Source organism: Mastigoproctus giganteus, chromosome 1 (genome assembly GCF_048544385.1).
Source record: "Mastigoproctus giganteus isolate SK-2022 chromosome 1, ASM4854438v1, whole genome shotgun sequence".
Classification (NCBI taxonomy): domain Eukaryota; kingdom Metazoa; phylum Arthropoda; class Arachnida; order Uropygi; family Thelyphonidae; genus Mastigoproctus; species Mastigoproctus giganteus.
This window is the reverse complement of record NC_143575.1, coordinates 276576018-276596665: the sequence shown is the minus strand read 5'-3', so window position 1 is coordinate 276596665 and position 20648 is coordinate 276576018. Positions and strand designations below refer to the sequence as shown.

The following is a 20648-nucleotide window of genomic DNA, read 5'->3' as shown; positions in this document are numbered from 1 at the left end:
AAGCAGAGGATTTGGCTGTCATAGACCGTCCGGACTTCGCCGAAATTGGGTCCACTTGACTTAAGTGTCACCCGAATATCAGTTCCATCAGCGTTTTAGACTCCCAGGTAGCAAGAACAGCTTGTTCTTGCTACCTGGGAGTCCGAACCTCAAGGACCAAAGGACCTCAACGTGATGTTTCAACAGCCACATTTAGGCCATGTGATCTTGTAAAATTTACAGTTGAAATAACAACATTTATAAGTTACATTTGTTTGAGAACGAGGGTAGCCAGTGCGGCCGTAGCTTTTTGCCACTCCTGGAACAGAGAAGTTTTTTCTGATTTATTTTCTGTTTTATTAGCTTAAATTGGCATATTAACTTATTTTCTAGAGTAGCTTTATATTCCTATTTACGATACTTAGTTTAAAGTAACTTAGATAGAGATTTTGTAGGTATTACTTAGTATCGGTAAGGGTATCAAATCCATGTGTTTAACGTTCGTAAATGACAGCCATTGTTACACAATACAAAATATCTCGAACTAGATAGCATAAGCTTAATATAGTATAGTACATAATATTGTCAATTAATCAGTAAAATCTATTAATCTTGAACTTCATTGTCAATTAAATTGTACTTTTAACTATACATATAATGACTTAGTTACGTAACATAAATAATTAATACTTAACTTGATACGGAAGTTATATAAAGGGATTTCGTAGATAACACTCGATACTGAAACATATAGCGTTATAACTGTGTTGGGATACAAGTTTAGGGTTTTAATTTTGTACTGAAATCGAAATTTTATTGAAATTCAATCGAAATCATGACTCAGACCAGAGCAGCAAAGCAAAAGGCCAAAGCTAATGGGAGTGCTGTGGCTCAGGGGAGAATTGAGGGGGGCAGTTGCCCGTATCCGATTGCTCCACAAACAGGCGCCTCTGTAGCCAGGTGGGAAGGAGCAGTAGTGCGTATCACATGCTTCTTGATTAGACCGGGGTTCGAGCCCGTCACCACCAAATACGGAAGATGTGGAAAGATCAGGGAATGACCACTGCATATCCGGGAGCAATATGGCCTTAGTTGCTAATGCTCCTAAAAACCAAAAACAACCACCTCTGAATCACAGAGGTTGTTGTTTTTGGTTTTTAGGAGCTTTTACAAAGCATGTTCCCCCAACAAACGGGGAACATGCTTTGTAAAAAAGATAGGTGGAACAGGACCAGGGTATGTCTGCCAGGAGCAAAGGTTGATGACGTTGTAGAGCAAATATCATCTTTTAAGGGCACAAAAGGTGATATAGTTGTACACGTTGGCACTAATAATATTAAGAGTAGGAGACCGGCAGAATTACTTAACAAGTACAGGTCACTGTTGAACAAAATCCGAGAATTAGGGTTGAATTTGAAAGTGTCTGCAATTCTGCCCAGACACGATAGGAGGGAGTATATGATGAGAGCCTTGTCGATCAATTCGGCCCTGGAAAGATTGTGCAAGGCTCAAGGGGTAGAATTTTTTTCAGCCTGGACTGTACTTATTAACAGGAGAGATTGCTTCTACAGGGATGGGATACACTTAAATAGAAAGGGTGCAAGAATATTTGCTGATGCTATCGAGGCAGTGTTAGGTGGGTCGGAAAACTGCTAGCTTGGGGTGAGACAAAGACCAATAGATTGACAGTAGCCACTGGCAGAGGTGAAAGAGATTCTTGCACTGCTTCTATTAGAATGAGCAGAAGCCTGAAAAACAAGATGCATGGTATTTCAGAGACTGCTGGGAGCCATTGCGGTACAAGTAAACACATGGGTTGTGTTAGGGTAGCTAAGAATAGAAACAGGTGCAGGTATACCTGCGTGTACACCAATGCTAGGAGTTTAGTAAATAAATTTGATGAATTTGAAGTATTGCTCAAAACATCAAAGGCAGATATTGTTGGGATATCACAGACGTGGTGTCACACAGATATAAGGGATGCAGAACTGCAATTTGGGGAGTACAATGTCTACAGAAAGGATAGGAAGGGGGGAGGGGTTATGCTATTAGTTAAGAAACACATAAAAACCAAGGAAGTGAAGCCAGTCGACATCGCTGGACAGTGCAGTGTTGAGTCAGTTTGGCGTGACATAAGCATTGGGAGATCAAAATTGAGCGTAGGAGTGTGCTATAGGCCTAATGACTCTGATGAGTATAATAAGGAACTATACAGGGAAATAGAGTGGGCCAGTAAATCAGAGTCTTATAATGGGAGATTTTAATTTCCCAGATATTGACTGGAATTTGGGGGCTGGTTACTCACACACTAGCAGGGCTTTTGTGGATTTACTGGATGATTGTTTTCTACATCAGCATGTTCGGGAGGCAACTAGAGGGAGTAATACTCTTGATTTGATTATCAGCAGTGATTCTTCATGCATTAAGAATCTGCAGATAAATGAACCACTAGGAGGCAGTGATCACAGTGTGCGGAAGTGGGATTTAATCAAAGAGGTAACTACCATTAGGGGTAAAGGGAAGGGTTATTGCTTCCGTAAGGGCAACTACGATGGACTGAGACAGTATTTAAATTCTATACAGTGGGACCAACTGATGATGTTACCAGCAGCAAATTCAAAATGGGAAGCATTCAAAGAACTTATCTTGGAAGCTACTAGGCTTTACATACCAACTAAGACCTGGGGTGGATGGGATCTATCCAGTTATATTAAAGGAGGCAGCAAAGGAAGTAAGCAAACCCTTAGCCATAATTATGAGAGCTTCCTTGGACTCAGGGGAGGTACCTATGGACTGGAGATGTGCAAATGTGACCCCAATTCACAAACGAGGTTCAAAGGATGACACAAGTAATTATAGACCTGTTAGTTTAACTTCTGTTCCAGGTAAATTAATGGAGGCACTGGTTAAAGAAGCACTGCAGGATCATCTAGACAAGAATTCAGTTATAGCTCAGACGCAGCATGGTTTTGTTAAGGGCAGGTCTTGCCTGACCAATTTGATTGGATACTATGATGTAGTCACAAAAGAACTGGATGCAGGGAATAACTTTGATATTATATATTTGGATCTTAGAAAGGCTTTTGATACTGTTGCACATGGAAGACTGCTGCGCAAATTGGAGCAGTGTGGCATTGGAGGCAAATTGCTGCTATGGATAAGGGGATGGTTGAGTGGCAGAAGACAGAGAGTGGTAATCAATGGACACTGCTCAATGTGGACTAATGTTATTAGTGGAGTTCCTCAAGGTTCAGTGTTGGGTCCGTTGTTGTTTTCGGTGTTTATGAATGATATTGATGATGGGATATCAAGTTTAATGTCCAAGTTTGCAGATGATACAAAGGTTGGCAGGGTCGTTAAGGACAATACTGACGCTATGCTACTGCAACAGGATCTGGAAAGGTTGAACAGATGGGCTGAGAGGTGGCAAATGAGGTTTAACATCGACAAATGTAAAGTGCTGCATATGGGAAACAGTAACCCCAGAGCAACGTATCAACTCTGCGGTACTACACTGACAGTGGTGGAGAATGAAAAGGACCTGGGGGTAATTGTGCAGGCAGATATGAAGTTCTCTGAGCAGTGCAGACGAGCTGCAAGAGTAGCTCATGGTGTCTTGTCAATGATATACAGGAATTTTTCTAGCAGGGATAAGGAGGTGATTATTCCCTTGTATAAGGCAATGGTAAGGCCACATCTTGAGTACTGTATACAGGTCTGGAGGCCTCATTTCAAGAAGGATGTAGAGCTGCTGGAACGGGTACAGAGAAGGGCAACAAGATTAGTAAATGGAACAAAGGGTTGCTCTTACGAAGAAAGGCTCAAGTTTTGCAAATTACAGAGTCTGGAGACTAGGCACCGGCGAGGTGATCTGATAGAGGTGTATAAGGCTTTGAATGGTTTGAGCATGCTCAATGCCAATGGGATTCTTCATCTTTCTCAGAATAATCACCTCAGAGGGCATAAATTCAAATTGAGGAAGGACGGATGTCGGATAGATGTGTGGAAATTTGCCTTTGGCCAGCGGGTGGTTGGTTGGTGGAACCGACTTCCATCACTTGTTGTTGAAATTGATAGCCTAAACAAATTTAAAGCTCAACTGGACAGGTATTTCGAACGAACGGAGGGGTGAAATGGGAGTGGGTTTTTTTTTTTTTTTTGGCTGATGCTGAATAAGCTTGCTTTCTTGCATCATATGCCCCTGCTAATGCTAATGCTAAGAAATATTGTTCAAGGTTTAGGCCAAAATGGATGTCAGATGAACTAATGAGGCATATGGCAGAGAAGAAAAATGCATGGGATACTTACAAATTAACACATGACACAGAAGCCTATGATAGATACAAGTTGATATGCAACCAAGTTACAAAGGAGGTTAGGCAGGCGAAGGCAGATTACGAGAAATCCGAGAAAGCAAAGAAAAACAGCAAAGAGTTCTTTACTTATGTAAACTCTAGAAGGAAGGGGCTGAATCAGATTGGTCCACTTGATATTGATGGGTCAACTGTTGATGATCCTGCTCAGGTAGCTAACAAACTAAATGAATATTTTGCATCGACATTCACATATGAGGAGTTATTCAGCAAGGGGAATGCCAGAGGTGTATTCAACTCTAGCAGTAAGCTAGAGAATCTTGAAATAACTGGGAGTAAAGTGGAGGAGAAACTGTTGAAGATAAACACAAGAAAGGCACCCGGGGTGGATGGGATCTATCCAGTTATATTAAAGGAGGCAGCAAAGGAAGTAAGCAAACCCTTAGCCATAATTATGAGAGCTTCCTTGGACTCAGGGGAGGTACCCATAGACTGGAAATGTGCAAATGTGACCCCAATTCACAAAGGAGGATCAAAGGCTGACACAAGTAATTATAGACCTGTGAGCTTAACTTCTGTTCCAGGAAAATTAATGGAGTCACTGGTTAAAGAAGCACTGCAGGATCATTTAGACAAGACTTCAGTTATAGCTCAGACACAGCACGGTTTTGTTAAGGGGAAGTCTTGCCTGACCAACTTGATTGGATACTATGATGCAGTCACAAAAGAACTGGATGCAGGGAATAACTTTGATATTATATACTTGGATCTTAGAAAGGCTTTTGATACTGTTGCACATGGAAGACTGCTACACAAATTGGAGCAGTGTGACATTGGAGGCAAATTGCTGCTATGGATAAAGGGGTGGTTGAGGGGGAGAAGACAGAGAGTGGTAATTAATGGACACTGGTCATCGTGGACTAATGTTATTAGTGGAGTCCCACAGGCCTCAGTGTTGGGTCCATTATTGTTTTCTGTATTTATAAATGATATTGATGATGGTATATCAAGCTTAATGTCCAAGTTTGCAGATGATACAAAGGTTGGCAGGGTTGTCAAGGACACTACTGACACTATGCTGCTGCAACAGGATCTGGAAAGGTTGAGCAGATGGGCTGAGAGGTGGCAAATGAAGTTTAACATTGACAAATGTAAAGTACTACACATGGGAAACAGCAACCCCAGAGCAACGTATCAACTCTGTGGTACTACAGTGACAGAGGTAGAGAATGAAAGAGACTTGGGGGTGGTTGTGCAGGCAGATATGAAGTTCTCTGAGCAGTGCAGACGGGCTGCAAGAGTAGCTCATGGAGTATTGTCAATGATATACAGGAATTTTTCCAGCAGGGATAAGGAGGTGATTATTCCATTGTATAAGGCAATGGTCAGGCCACACCTAGAGTACTGTATACAGGTCTGGAGGCCTCATTTCAAGAAGGATGTAGAGCTGCTGGAACAAGTACAGAGAAGGGCAACAAGATTAGTGAATGGAACAAAGGGGTGCTCTTACGAAGAAAGGCTTAAGTTTTGCAAATTACAGTGTCTGGAGAGTAGGCACCAGCGAGGTGATCTGATAGAGGTGTATAAAGCCTTGAATGGTTTAAGCATGCTCAATGCTGATGGGATTCTTCCTCTAGCTCAGAAAAATCACCTGAGAAGGCATAAATTCAAATTGAGGAAAGACAGATGTAGGATAGACGTGCGGAAATTTGCCTTTAGCCAGCGGGTGGTTGGTTGGTGGAACAGACTTCAATCCCTTGTGGTGGAGGTTGATAGCCGAAATAAGTTTAAGGCTCAGCTGGACAGGTATTTTGAACGAACAGAGGGGTGAAGTGGAGGTGGGTTTTTTTTTTTTTTTTTTTGGCTGATGCTGCAGGTATTTTGAACGAACAGAGGGGTGAAGTGGAGGTGGGTTTTTTTTTTTTTTTTTTGGCTGATGCTGCATGAGCTTGCTTTCTTGCATCAAATGCCTCTACTAATGCTAATGCTAAGCTCCACAAACATCAAGCAAGTAGTGCATTTTAAAAGGCTGTGATTCAGAGGTTGTTGTTTTTGGTTTTTAGGAGCATTAGCAACTAAGGCCATATTGCTCCTGGATATGCAGTGGTCATTCCCTGATCTTTCCGCATCTTCCGTATTTGGTGGTGACGGGCTCGAACCCCGGTCTAATCAAGAAGCATGTGATACGCACTACTGCTCCTTCCCACCTGGCTACGGAGGCGCCTGTTTGTGGAGCAGTTGGATACGGGACATGATACTGCCATGGGAGATGTCTTTGTGTGTGCGCGATGCAAAGAGTGTAAGGAATGCAAAGAGTGTAAGCTGCATAAGCTTGCTTTCTTGCATCAAATGCCTCTACTAATGCTAATGCTAAAAGGGGTGCTCTTACGAAGAAAGGCTTAAGTTTTGCAAATTACAGTGTCTGGAGACTAGGCACCAGCGAGGTGATCTGATAGAGGTGTATAAAGCCTTGAATGGTTTGAGCATGCTCAATGCTGATGGGATTCTTCCTCTTGCCCAGAATAATCACCTGAGAGGGCATAAATTCAAATTGAGGAAAGACAGATGTAGGATAGACGTGCGGAAATTTGTCTTTAGCCAGCGGGTGGTTGGTTGGTGGAACAGACTTCCATCCCTTGTCGTGGAAGTTGATAGACTAAATAAGTTTAAGGCTCAGCTGGACAGGTATTTCGAACGAACAGAGGGGTGAAGTGGAAGTGGTTATTTTTTATTTATTTATTTATTTTTTGGCTGATGCTGCATAAGCTTGCTTTCTTGCATCAAATGCCTCTACTAATGCTAATGCTAAAAATGTGTTGGAGATCCATTACTTTCACATAAAGAACTTCTTGATGCACAATGCAGTGAATTCTAATTGGAGTTTCAGCTCTGATATCTATTATTTTCTTGGTTATTCTACCCATAAGCCCAATGTTTTTACCAATCATATTTTTTGCACCATCATTTGTGACTCCTACCAGGTTTTTAATATTTAATCCTAACTTTTCGATAGATTGGCAAAGATTTTCACCTGTAGTTATTCCACGCATACTCTGTAGATCAGCTAAATCTTCAACTGGTACAAATTATCATTAATTCCACATATGAAGATGAGGAGTTGGGCTGTGTCGTTTTCATTAGTATTGTCATCCAGTGCCACACTAAAATATTTCATTTGTTTTAGGTTTTCCAAAAGTTGTTCGGACAAATTCTTTCCAACATCTTCCACTCTTCACATAATTGTTTGTCAAGACAAACTAATGTCTTGTATCACTGTTGGTTTCTCCGGACAAATTTCTTCCACAACTTTTAACAAACAACACTTAAATTCACCATCATTGAACGGTTTACTTTCAAAAGTGATCAAATGTGCAACTTTAAAACTAGCACATACAGCAGATAAATTTCTTGACTGATATGTTTTCCATATGTTTTGTTGCTTTCTTAATTTGTTCTGTAACGTTGAATAGTTTTCTTTTTGCAGCACTCCTTTAAGTTGATGATAAATTTTATGATTGGAATCAATGTTATATTCTTTAGAAACTCACACGGTCTCCTGACACACCAAACACACTGCTTTTTCGTGGTAATTAATGAAGAAATAGTCTTCAGTCCACCTTGGATCAAAAACACGGCACTCCAAATCGATTTTTCCCCTTTTGGAACATTTTTAAGAATTATTTTTTTTTAATTCAATACAAATTAATAATTAATTCAATGCAATGAACAAGCTCTATCAAAATACATAACTGTATTTAGCGTACATATGACTGCACTGAACCACATGTACATGTTTGATACAGTTGAGCTGGGAGCTTGCATGCCTGTACACGCAGTTGAGATCAATGCCATTTTAGTTCACTTTCCGCGCAGGCCTTATAAAATTTATCCGTGGGCCGGATCTGGCCAGTGGGCCACAGGTTGGACACCACTGATCTAGAAGATTCCACTGTTGTAGCCTCGTGGCCATTAAGCTCACTTTGTGATCTTATGTGGTTCAGAAGGATAAAAGTTTGGACAAAATGGTAGATCCCTTGACATAGACGGCTGCTATACTTCTTAGTGTATATCAAGTTGATGTTCAGTGTCTTCATCTTCATCAGAGTGTAGAGAAAAATGGCCGGGTGGTTCAGAAATAGGTAGTACTTCGTGTGGCATGGGACGAATTGCAGACGGTATATTTAGAAAGCACCATTACTTCTGTACGTGACATGATTTGTTGGCTCCCTCCATATTATGGGCACTGCGAAAGGCATAAAACGTCCTTTTCGATTCACCCTCACGTTAAGTTTTGATGAACTCAACATGTGTGGAGCCTAGTTCTTGTCCTGTTCACCTGCTTTACACCCAAAGTACAAGAAGTAGGCAGTTTTTATGGCTCGAGTTAAGGGACGAGTTCACATACGTAACAGAAGTCATCCAGACTATTAGCAAATTTATGGGGTATATTACACAAAAAAGTAGGAATCTCACAGAAATTCCTACCCAAAAAGTAGGAATCTCACTGAGAACCATTAACTGAGAACAAATCACCCAGTACTAGCCATAATTGAGGATTACTGCAACAGAGTTGAAGATTTATTTGAGGCAACAACTTATCATGTGATGCACAGTGAGGTAACAGTTGCCGATGACGTGAGAAGAGCAAGAACGTGGTGGTACTGAAACTGCAATGTTGCCATGCGTCTTGCCAAGAACAAATGTTGATAATGTTGAGTAACTTGCTAATATGAGACCCCAACTGTAAATCGAAAACAAGAGCCAACTGACAAATTTTAATATGATTTTTGTGTTCAGCAGCATAAAATTAGCCAAGATTGGGAATTTTCGTTTTCATAACATTTTAGGTGTTGACCAGTGTAATAAATAAATACATAAACAATAAATAATAACACTAACAGTTAAAACCAAACTGTCATAAGTACAATCACTGGACAGAATAAATTCTTAGGATGAAAATATTTGTGAAAACTAAATTTGGTTATACAAACTAGCACAGGTGCATCACTTTTAAAGAGGTAAAAACTTCAGACAATCTTTTCACAGTTAAAATCTGCCTAAATGGAGAGGGCATATACTGGATTGACAAAGTTTCCCCACAATGCTCACACTGGGGAAGGGTGGGATGGTTAAATCTTCCCCAGCAACATCTTGAACCAGGATAACTTCTCTGCATAATCCCACCAAATATTCAAATTTCAAAACATTTATATCAATTGGTACGGAAAAAAAAAAAAAAAAAAAAAGGTTCAATAAGAAACTGCTGCTAAACCAGTAACAGTGTAGTACATTTTCTCCATTTCCAAAGAGAAGTCACAAACTGGAAAGCAGATATTCCAGGCTGAGAGAGGTTTCTTGGAGAAAGGGACAATATCTCTAATTTGGATGCCTGACAATCAGCTGGCCATGGGGTAAGCATCATAGATGCACTCCAATTTGTGGCATAAACACAAATAGCCACATGGAATAATTTGACATGGACTTCCTAATTTAAATGAAAATCACAGCAAAAGCAGCTGATGACTATATGACAAGGATGGTTCATTGGTCTCAACAAATAACCTACTGGTCGGATAGGTGAGAAAAGCAACTGTAGCAATATGGATGATGTGATGGAACTATTTAGCAACGGAATCTCTCTCTCTCAATCGAATGCATATAATTGAGCAACATAGTCTGGAATGGATTGCTGTCCCATATAAGCGAAATCGAGAACATCTATCAACACTCCAAAATATGGAAGAGCCAAAGGATGTTGATGCCTTTAGCATGCTTTGTCCATTTGTTCAAGATATGCAGATACTTTCTTGAGCATATGTCCGTTTGGCAGATATGCTCAAGAAAGTCAGCTTTGAATCAAATTAACCCCTAGAAACCACTTCTGACTGAACAGGAACAGCACTACCAGCTAATGTCAATTTAGGGTCATGGTGGAATACAGGTCATTTTCTGTGATGAAAGCCAAAAGCCATTTTCGAGCCTTCATTTACTAAGCCGAATGATGGCTGATAATGTTGTCTTTCTATAACTTACATATTACAAGATTCGCAGGAAATACTGTAGTCATGAACAGAAAGAGCACTGGAAACTGTTACCAAAAGTTTTGTTATTTGGTTTTTAGGAGCATTAGCAATTAAGGCCATATTGCTCCGGGGATATGCGGTGGTCATTCCCTGACCTTTCCACATCCTCCGTATTTGGTGGTCACGGGCTCGAACTCCGGTCTAATCAAGAAGCGTGTGCTACACACTGCTGCTCCTGTCCACGGAAGCGTCCCAAAAGTTATGATGCTACATAATTAATATTGATCATATTCAGCTTGAGCATGGGCATCAGTGACAGATAAAAGATTTGTGGTAGTGTCAGAAATAGTGGGCATCAGTGACAGATAAAAGATTTGTGGTAGTGTCAGAAATAGTGGGCATCAGTGACAGATAAAAGATTTGTGGTAGTGTCAGAAATAGCCTCATTCATTGTTTTGAGATTTTTTAGTAGTCATGCAGTAAGATGTTTTGGGGACGTGTTCATGCTTTAATTATGCTCACGATCACATGGTGTAATGCATCATTTGTTGATATGCACTCAAATCAGCATGATCAAGTTCCAGTGTGTTATTCTACTATGAGGGCAAGACTTTTTCTTGATAACAGTGGATGTGACAGGAAGTGAACACTCTCAAGTAAATAGCATTAGCAGTGGCAAATGATGGAAGAAAGGAAGCTTATACAGCATCGGGCAAAAAAAAAAAAAAAACCCGACACTTCCCATATCACCTATTTATTTCCCTACCAATAGTTTATCTAGTTCTTCCTTGATTAATTTAAGTTATAAACTTACACAATAGATGGAAGTTTCTTCCAGCAATCAACCAACCCAGGTGGTAGATGACTCTCATCGACCGGGGCAATACCACCAGTTTGCTTATTGGAGGCTTGAAGTGGTGAAACCCATGTTTAGTCTCTAGAGCAAAGTTTCCGGCATTCCCCCCCCCATACTTCTCTTTCAACCCATGCACGGTACTAAGTACTAAGTACTTTCGTTTTGGGGTTTCCATTAAAAAAAAAAAAAAAAAAAAAAAAAAAAACCATCTGTCTAAAGAAAAATTCATATAGTGCGAGGCATGAAACATCCTTCCTCAATTTTCATTTATGTCCCATCGTATGTAGTCTGAGCAAGAAGAATTCCTCCAGCACAGCACTTCTTTCATGATAAGTGCACCCCTTTGTTCCCCTCGCCAATCTTGTTGCCCTTCTCGCTACTCATTCCAGCAGCTCTACACCCTTCCTAAAATGAGGACTCCATACTTAAATGAAGTACTCAAGATTTGGCCTGATCAATGCCTTACACAATGGGATAATCACTTCCTTATCCCTGTTAACAAAATGCTTGTATATCATTGACAAAACCCCATGAGCTGTCCTGGCAGCCTGTCTGGATTGCTCAGAGAACCCATTTCTCCCTGACCAATTATCCCCATGTCTTTTTCATTTTCCACTACCCTGAATGTAGTACCACACAGTTGATACATTAATCTAGGCTCTAGGGTTATTGCTACCCACATGCAGTATTTTCATTTGTCAATGTTAAACTCCAATTACCATTTCTCAGCCCATCTGCCTAACTTTTCTAGATGCTGTTCCAGTAGCGTACTGTCATTAACAATCCTGCCAATCTTTCTATCATCTTCAAACTTGGACAATAAGCCAGATATACCTTCATCAATATCAGTGATCTCTCTCTGCTTCCTTTTCCCCTATCCCAGTTCAACTCTGAGACTGATAGTGTCACTGAAAATGTTACAGTGGCAGCTGTTAAAACGTCTTTACTGCAGAAACTCATTAATAAACTGGTACAATAAAATAAATAAAAAAAGTATTGCTGCATTATTTTTATTGAAAATATAATTTCAGTACAACGAATGGAATTTTTCATTGTACTAGTGTACAGTGAAATAATTCATATAAAATATATTATATAAAGCACAAATTATTGGTCTATAGTAACTGAAATAAGATATATAATTCTGACACTCAAATGATTTTAATTCCCGAGTGAATATTCCATCAATTGTCGTTCCATTACATATAGTATTTGACTTAATATCTAAATTGAAGACATCTTTCATTAATTTAGAAAACTTCTTTCCAGCCTCAGAATTTAATTCATGTTAATTTTTTTTTTAATTTTTATGAGCATTAGCAACTAAGGCCATATTACTCCGGGGATATGCGGTGGTCATTCCCTGACCTTTCCGCATCCTCTGTATTTGGTGGCTCATGGGCTCGAACCCTGGTCTAATCAAGAAGCATGTGCGACGCACTGCTGCTCCTGCCCACCTGGCTACGGTGGCGCTGATGATTTATGTATGAGTTTTCATTTATATGTGCATTAATGGCAAAATTGTCATCTAATTCTCTAGGTAATTGATGAACCATCATATTTATGTTAACTGGTACATTTATTACTTGTCCAATGAACCCATATTGTCCACGTTCATAATGTAAACAACAAATTTGCATAAAGGGTAATCGTGGTGATATCAAAACACTCAGTTACAACAACCAGCGGAGGCAAATGAGTAGGATATGTTGGATATAGAAATCCATTTGACGCGGCCATAGTTGGTATCCATCCCTCTTTTAATGAAGTATGACATGTATTACATGTCATGAACGTACTCACTTCTTGAAAATGAAATTCACTTTGAAGTTGTTGGAAATGGTTTCAATCATTGGTTTCAATGGTTTCAATTTCAAAATTAAAACCATAAACGATCACAAACATTAAACTAAATCCAAATGGGTTTTTGTACACTATTTTTTCAAACTCACTGTTAGCTAGTGTAGACATTACAGGGATGTAATCAGGAATCTTATTATTAGTCATTTCTAATTTCCCTTTTTTTCATGCATGATATTGATTCATTCATTCTGCTGGAGTTTTAGATTCCTGATAAGTATCAGGCATAGTAGAATTCTGTGGCTGAATTTCATTATGATTCAGAATAGTTTGAATTTTTAATTTCCTTTTCTTCCATTCACGATATTCCTTCATTATTTCAGCTCAAGTTTTTTTGGGAGCAGTTTGAGAACTCCCAGGCATAACAAAACACTCTTGTTGAATTTCATCTGGATTTACATTTCCGTCCAACTTCACTTTCTTCCTTTCATGATATTCCTTTGAAAGCTGGGCTATAGATTTTGGCACAGTCAATTGCGTATTGATCAGTATGTGCATATAAAAACGTATAATGTAGCGCATCACTGCTCAAGTTACACATAACTGAGTTTTCTTGGGCACATGCATTGTACTTGTTGCATCACTGCACACAACAATTACAATGCATGCGCATCGGGTTTCATGACGTTTTCTAGATAATGTAATGCTTTTTTTTCCAAATATTGCCGGTAAAAACATTTTAACGTCAAAATAACACTGCAAGTCAAATTGGGTCCACCTGACTTGGGTGTCACCCAAATATCAGTTCCATCAGCATTTTTGACTCCCAGGTAGCAAGTACAGCTTGTCCGGCATATCTGAGAGAATTTTTGTGACAACCTCAAGGACCAATTAAGGTATAAAGTTTAAAAAATATATAATTATATAAACTTAAATATTTGTATATAAATTAATCGAGCGTAATATGTTAAAAATGCCTGACATGTCTCTGTCACTCACAATCTGACTAAGTGTAAATGGTTCAGTTAGATAATTAAATGCCCTAAAAAACAAGCGACGCGCTTCTCTAAAAACAGGACATTCTATAAAAAAATGCAATGAACAGTTAAAATAGTTACACACCTCACACATAGTTGGGTCATCCACCCTCAGGAAAAAGGAATGTGTTAGATTACTATGACTGATGCGGAGACGAGCAAGAATAACTTCTTATTTTCGGACCCTGCGTACCCTGGATTGTTGCGTTTACAGGCTTAATGTGATGTAGTTTGTGTCAGTGGATTCCGAGATTGTTGACACTTCCTGAAATCACAGGTTCTGCATAATTCTGCATAATTCTTGGAACTTTGTAGAGAGAATACTGATGTTTTTTGACTGAATTGTGATTACTGGCAAATGCTGGGTAGATCACAATGATCCAGAAACAAAACAAATGAACAACCAATGGAAACTTCATCTTTACCAAGGCCAAACTGTTTGCCAACAAGGTCATGTTCTCAGTCTTCTGGGAAGCTATCCAGAGGTGTCGACCTCCTAGTCAACAATGCTTTTGCTCATAAGGCTGCTCTTGAAAGTCAGATGTGCCTTTGAAAATATGCAGCACTCACCTCATTCTCATGACCTCTTATTTGGCTGTATAAATTACAGCCAGACTTCATCCTCTTCCCTAAAATGATTCAGCTATTATGGAGGATGCATATTTCAGACTGATGAGGAGGTAATTAATGAAGCCTGATTTTTCTGTTCAAAGTGAGGAGTTCTGTTCAACAGGCATAAAAGAGCTCATCCACAGATTTCAAATTCTGAACAATTATTTCTAATTAAATGAGTATTTTGCTTCTACATTCACTGGAATTCACAAAGGGTGGGATTAAAGGGTGACATGAGTAATTACAGACCAGTTAGTTTGACTTCTGTTCCAGGGAAAATAATGGAGTCACTTGTCAAAGAAGCATTGCAGGATCATCTAGACAAGACTGCAATAATAATTCAGACACAGCATGGGTTTGTTAAGGGAAAGTCTGGTCTAACAAATTTGATTGGATACTATGACATATATAATAATAATCTGCCATTGTATAAAAAATATTAAGAATTTCTAGATTACTTTATAAAACAAATACAAAAAAAAAATAAATAAAACTCACTTATTCTCAAATGCTACTGTAACTTCTTCTTCGTGGACATCAGTTACATAGGCCTATATAAATCAGATAACCAGTTATTAAATATTTATTATACAGTTGTTTATCATTATTATAACAGTGTGATTTTTTAAAATCTTATTTTAAATATGATTTATAATCTTTATATAAACTGTGCTATGAGCAGTAGTAATTCCATTTTGTATTTAGTAATAAATATGAATTAGAAAATTATCAGCATTCTGAATGGGAAAAAAAAAAATCCAATTCTCATACTTCCATGCCACAAGAAATCAATCTATATATAAAATCCTTGCCCCTCCCATTTTTGCAGTTTAGCATGTTTCATTTAGTCTACGCTAAGAATAAGATGGAAAAATTTGCATGACTGTGAATATATTCTTTCCAGAGGCTCACATCTGGTGAGTTTGGGCTTGGCACACCCAGGATCCTGAGCTGGATATCATCATTCTTCTCTTTCTTGGTGATTCCCTTCTACTTCTCTCTCTCTCTCTCTCTCTCTCTCTCTCTCTTAGGGTAACTCTGGATTTTTTTTGGCTGGTGCAGCATAAGCCTCAGGCTTCCTTACACCATATAGCAAATAATAATAATAATTACTGGTTGCTGAAAATGGTTATTTTAATTTTATTTTATTGGTGAAGTAGGTTATTTTCATTTTATTTTTTGCTTTTCTTATGAATTTATCCAAATATCTTTGTCAGTTTTAGCACAGGGTAAGGGAATTTGGCAAATTTATTCACAATTTACAAGTTGTGTTGGTGAAATACGTAGTCTTTCATTATTACTAGGATGACAAACTTGCTAGACTTGTAGAAAATTGGGTTTTCAAATAAGTTTTTTGCCGAGTAGAACTGTATTCTGTAATTTGCTCAATGGCACATTGACATTGCTCAGCTGTCAGTTAATCACTCTGATGCACAAATTCATTTGTTGAAATTTTATGTGTTCATAAGTTCTCCCCCAAATACTGCTATTTGGGTATGTGCATATGTTTGACTATGGTTCATTTGTCTGCATAGCAGGCTGGGTCTTCCAGCAACACAATTATTGAAAAAATACATGGAGAAAATAAGTAAATTTTCTCATCTGCAATCAAACTCCTTGTTTGTAGTTTTGGTTTGCTCCTCGTCTTACCTTTATACTTCTGAATGACAGAAAACACTAAATGGAACTGCATTTCGATTTCCCACAACCCAGCTGGTTGTGCAACCTACATTTCATTTGATATTGTATAACATACAAATACAGTGTATGCTGTTTATCAGGATCACTTTCAAACACAGTTTAATAGATAACAATAACCAAAGAAACATGATCAGCTGCATTCATGTTTCATCGGTTATTGTTATCTACTGACGAAGAGTGTATATATACACATAAGGGGTACGTGTCATCGGTTATTGTTATCTAGTGATGAGGAGTTCATAAGGGGTACGTACGTGTATAATGGGTATATATACATAAGGGGTACGTGCAGGGCCAGCTTGAAGTGGGTGCAACTGCACCCGGCCCTGCGCTTGGAAAGGTCCCAAGTGTGGGGTCTTTCTTTAAAAGGCGCCTCCGTAGCCAGGTGGGAAGGAGCAACAGTGCGCAGCACACGCTTCTTGATTAGACCGGGGTTCGAGCCCGTCACCACCAAATACGGGGGATGCGGGAAGGTCAGGGAATGACCACCGCATATCCCGGAGCAATATGGCCTTAGTTGCTAATGCTCCTAAAAAAAAAACCAAATAACAAAATAACTTTCTTTAAAAAATACATCAACACAATAAGTGCCTTCAGCTAATTCTACTTTTTCAGAATTGTTTTTATTATAAATATATATTTTTAAATTCTTTACCATGTATGTATGTGTATTAAGAATACTAAACAAATATCATATTTTTATTTAAAATTAGATTTAGGACACATCATGACAAGCCGAGAGTGAGATCGAAACAGAAAATATTTAAGTAGAAATGGAAAAAAAAAAAAAAAAAAAAAAAAATGAAAATTGCATAAAGAACAGACTGCACAACAATGAAATGCTCTTTTTAAATATACAAAAAGTGATACTGCTCCTACTGCCACCTCTTCAAATTCAAATAGAACAGCTACCAGAGAAGGAAGTTTCTGTGAATCCAATAAAAGCAAAGCATATTCCAATGGGGATAAAAAAAAAAAAAAAAAAAAAAAACATGTGGAAACGAATGAAGAGCAGGAGGAGGATTATGAAAATTTTATTAATTTATCCACCGATTGAGAGGGCATCAGCTGCAGGTGCAAAAGGAACCTCTTCAGTCTAGAAGCAAATCAATGAAAGTACCGATTTCAATGTTGAGGATCCAGTTGCACAAATATTTAAATGTTGAGATAAGAATATTAATAGTTGAGTATGGTCCAGTACGGTTTGGCTGAAACAAGAAGAAATTAATCCCTTATAAGTTTATCAAGTGAAATCTACTGTACACCAATGGAAACGGTGAAAGGAGTGAAGGTGGAGTTGGCCTTCTGGTCCATAAAGATATAAAAAACAACATTTTGAAATTCAAAAGTACATCACCAAAGGTGTCAAGAGTACTACTCAGGATTTCTAAGAGATACAAGCTAAAAGTTATAATAATTTATGCACCGATGATGAAGAGGTTGAAGAAATGTACACTGAAACTGAGAGACTTCTAGATGAACAGAAAACTCGCTATACCATTATTATGGTGGACTCCAATGCTAAGGTTTGAAAGAGACAAAACAGCCAAAAAGGGAAACTATAGGAAATTCTGGAATTAGTGAATGAGGCAAGACTTGTGGAATTTGCAGAATCCCGAGGAATGTCAGTAATGAACACTTTTTTAAACAAAAGTGTGAACAGAAAGTGGACACGGAAGAGCCCAAATGGATTAACAACTAATGAAATCGACTTAATCCTCACTAACAGAATATATATCGTGAATGATGTTACCATCCTGAACAAGGTAAATGCTGGAAGTGATCACAAAATGGTAAGATGCACACTTGATATAGATGCAAGGAAAAAACTGACTCGAGTAAATAATACAAAGGTTTTTTAGATAACAGAAGGGTAGAAAAAACAGTATGTACTGAAAATTAAGAACAAGATTGAGCTGGTACAGACTGTTCAGGACCAAGATATTGACGAGGAATACTACAACTTTCTGAAAATGATAAAGCCCAAGAAATCTATAGGTAAAAAGAAATCCAAAGAAGAAAAAAATAGTCAAGAAACACTTGTCATGATGAACCAAAGATGACAAATGAAGAGCAAGATAAACACTGATAAGGACAAAGTTGAGTATACTGAGTTATGCCAAGCCATTAGAAAGAGACTCAAGAGAGGACATAAGATTTAACAGAAGAAAAGTCGAACAAGCATTAAAAGAAAATAAAGGACTTAAATCAGCAGTAACACAGAAAGACAAATGATACTGAAACTGAAGAATAGAGAGGGTGTACTTATAAATAGCAGAGAAGGCATAATTCAAATAGCAGAAGACTACTATAGAGAATTATACAAGGAGCGAGGAAATGATGCAAGCAGTGGGGAAGATGAATCACAAATTAGTAACACATACAATATACCCGATATCCTTCCTGATGAGGTAGAACATGCACTGAAGAAAATGAAGAATCAGGAAGCCCTGGGAGAAGATGAAGTTACAGTAGAGTTGTTAAAATTGGGAGGAAGAGACATGACACCGAAAACTGGCAAGACTCTTCACAAAATGCATTAGAAGAGGCATGATGCCCAAGGAGTGGAATAATGCAATCATAGTTTTGCTGCATAAGAAAGGATATAAATCAGAAATTGGAAATTATAGACCAATTAGCTTGTTATTGCACATCTACAAGTTGTTCACAAGGGTCACTACTAACAGATTAGAAAGAATACTTGATGAAAATCAACTGAAAGAGCAAGCTGGCTTTAGGACAGGATTCTCAACTATGGATCACCTTCACGTAATATCACAGCTAATAAAGAAAGTAAATGAATATAAAAGACCATTATGCCTGGCATTTGACCCCATACAGCATAAGGCAATGTTTTTGGCACTGGAAAGACAAGGCATAGATACTGCATATATATTATGATTTTGAAGAAAATATATGAGAATGCTACCTCCTTTATTAGACTAGACCAGCGGTTCTCAACCAGTGGTTTGCAAAGTGTCCCAGTGGGGTTTGCACTAAAAATTCTGTAATGGCGTCTTGCTTAGATTTACATATGTATATTATTGTAAACTACAAAGTATAACTAATAATAAACAATAATGTAAAATAAAATTAAATAAAAAGTAAAGAAATGCAAAGAAAGAAACCACATTTCCCACAATTCCTTATAATTAGTTTTCTATGCTATCTTATAGTATATGTTAAATAAGTATGTTTTCCCTACTAAATTTTTTTTTCATTCTCAAGGACTATTGTTATGTATAGGCACTTTTTTTTTAGAACGTATAGTACTTAGTAACATGCATGGGTTGAAGGCTGAAAGAAGATACTTGTTGACATTAGACTGTAATTTTCAAGAAATACATATGAAGGAAGGTTGTTCCAGAAAACAGAAGTTGAATAAATAAATAAATGAGTAAGAAGGAAAAGTTGCTTCTGTGAATTTGAACTTGGACAGTAAATGGATGTTGACTGGTTGCGGCAAGTGTTAGGACTTTTTTGAAAGAGAGAGAGAGAGAACGGGGATTATAGAAGCAATTCAGAAGAACAGTGCCCGTGCAAGTATCTATAGAAAAGGAATGCAGCAGAAACAGAAATTTGTGTCTATGAGACAGAGAGTGGAGAGACTGTTAGAGATGAGACATTAATTAACCTAACTGCCCTCTTCTGAATGGAATCTAGAAGCCTGAGAGAGGTTTTGGGGATACCTCCCCCACATGTGGGAATAATATTCCATGGTAGGCTACATTTGCGATTTCTGCGGAGTCAACAACTGTTTGGAAGAAAAGTAACGCCGAGAATGGAAGAGAAAACTCAGTTTTTTTGATGCAGAGAACGCAATATTTGTAATGTGCTTTATGCCAAGAGATTAAAAATCAGGGTAATCCTAAAGATCTTGCCTAGAAATTGGAGCGTCATCAGAGGTAAACATAAGAGTAGAAGAATCCTTTTTGCAAGATATAAGACAGGACTGAGTTTTAGAAGGATTGAAATTAAGTTATCTTTGCCCCATTGGAGAATTACCTGAAAATTACCATTTAAGGATTTGGCAGTGGATACTCGAGAAGTTGAAGCTGTTTCAGAAGGGCAAGGTTTCTCAAACTGGAAAATGCAATGTGCTACCATCAGCAAAACTATGGATAGGATTTCCGGTCAATGGAAGGTCATTAATATATACAAGAGAAAAAGCGTGGGAGAAAGAAATGAACGTTGGGGAACACCAGCATTAATGGAGAAGTTAGAAGACAAAGAGCTGTCTGCCATCACCTGCAGTGAGTGGTCAGAGAGAAAACCGGATACCCAATTACAAAGAACAGTGGCAAACCAAAGGATGGAAGCTTATTTA

At 38.3% G+C, this 20648-nt stretch overlaps 1 protein-coding gene across 1 annotated transcript in view; it reads right to left on the bottom strand.

Moving 5' to 3' along the window:
* The window catches only part of LOC150092017 (RNA-binding protein FXR1-like), a 308330-nt gene that overhangs the window by 255184 nt on the left and 32498 nt on the right, over positions 1–20648 (bottom strand). The window contains exon 2 of the mRNA XM_090377720.1: positions 15119–15171. Coding sequence (XP_090233846.1) covers positions 15119–15171 — 53 coding nt within the window. The remainder of the gene's footprint in view (positions 1–15118; positions 15172–20648) is intronic.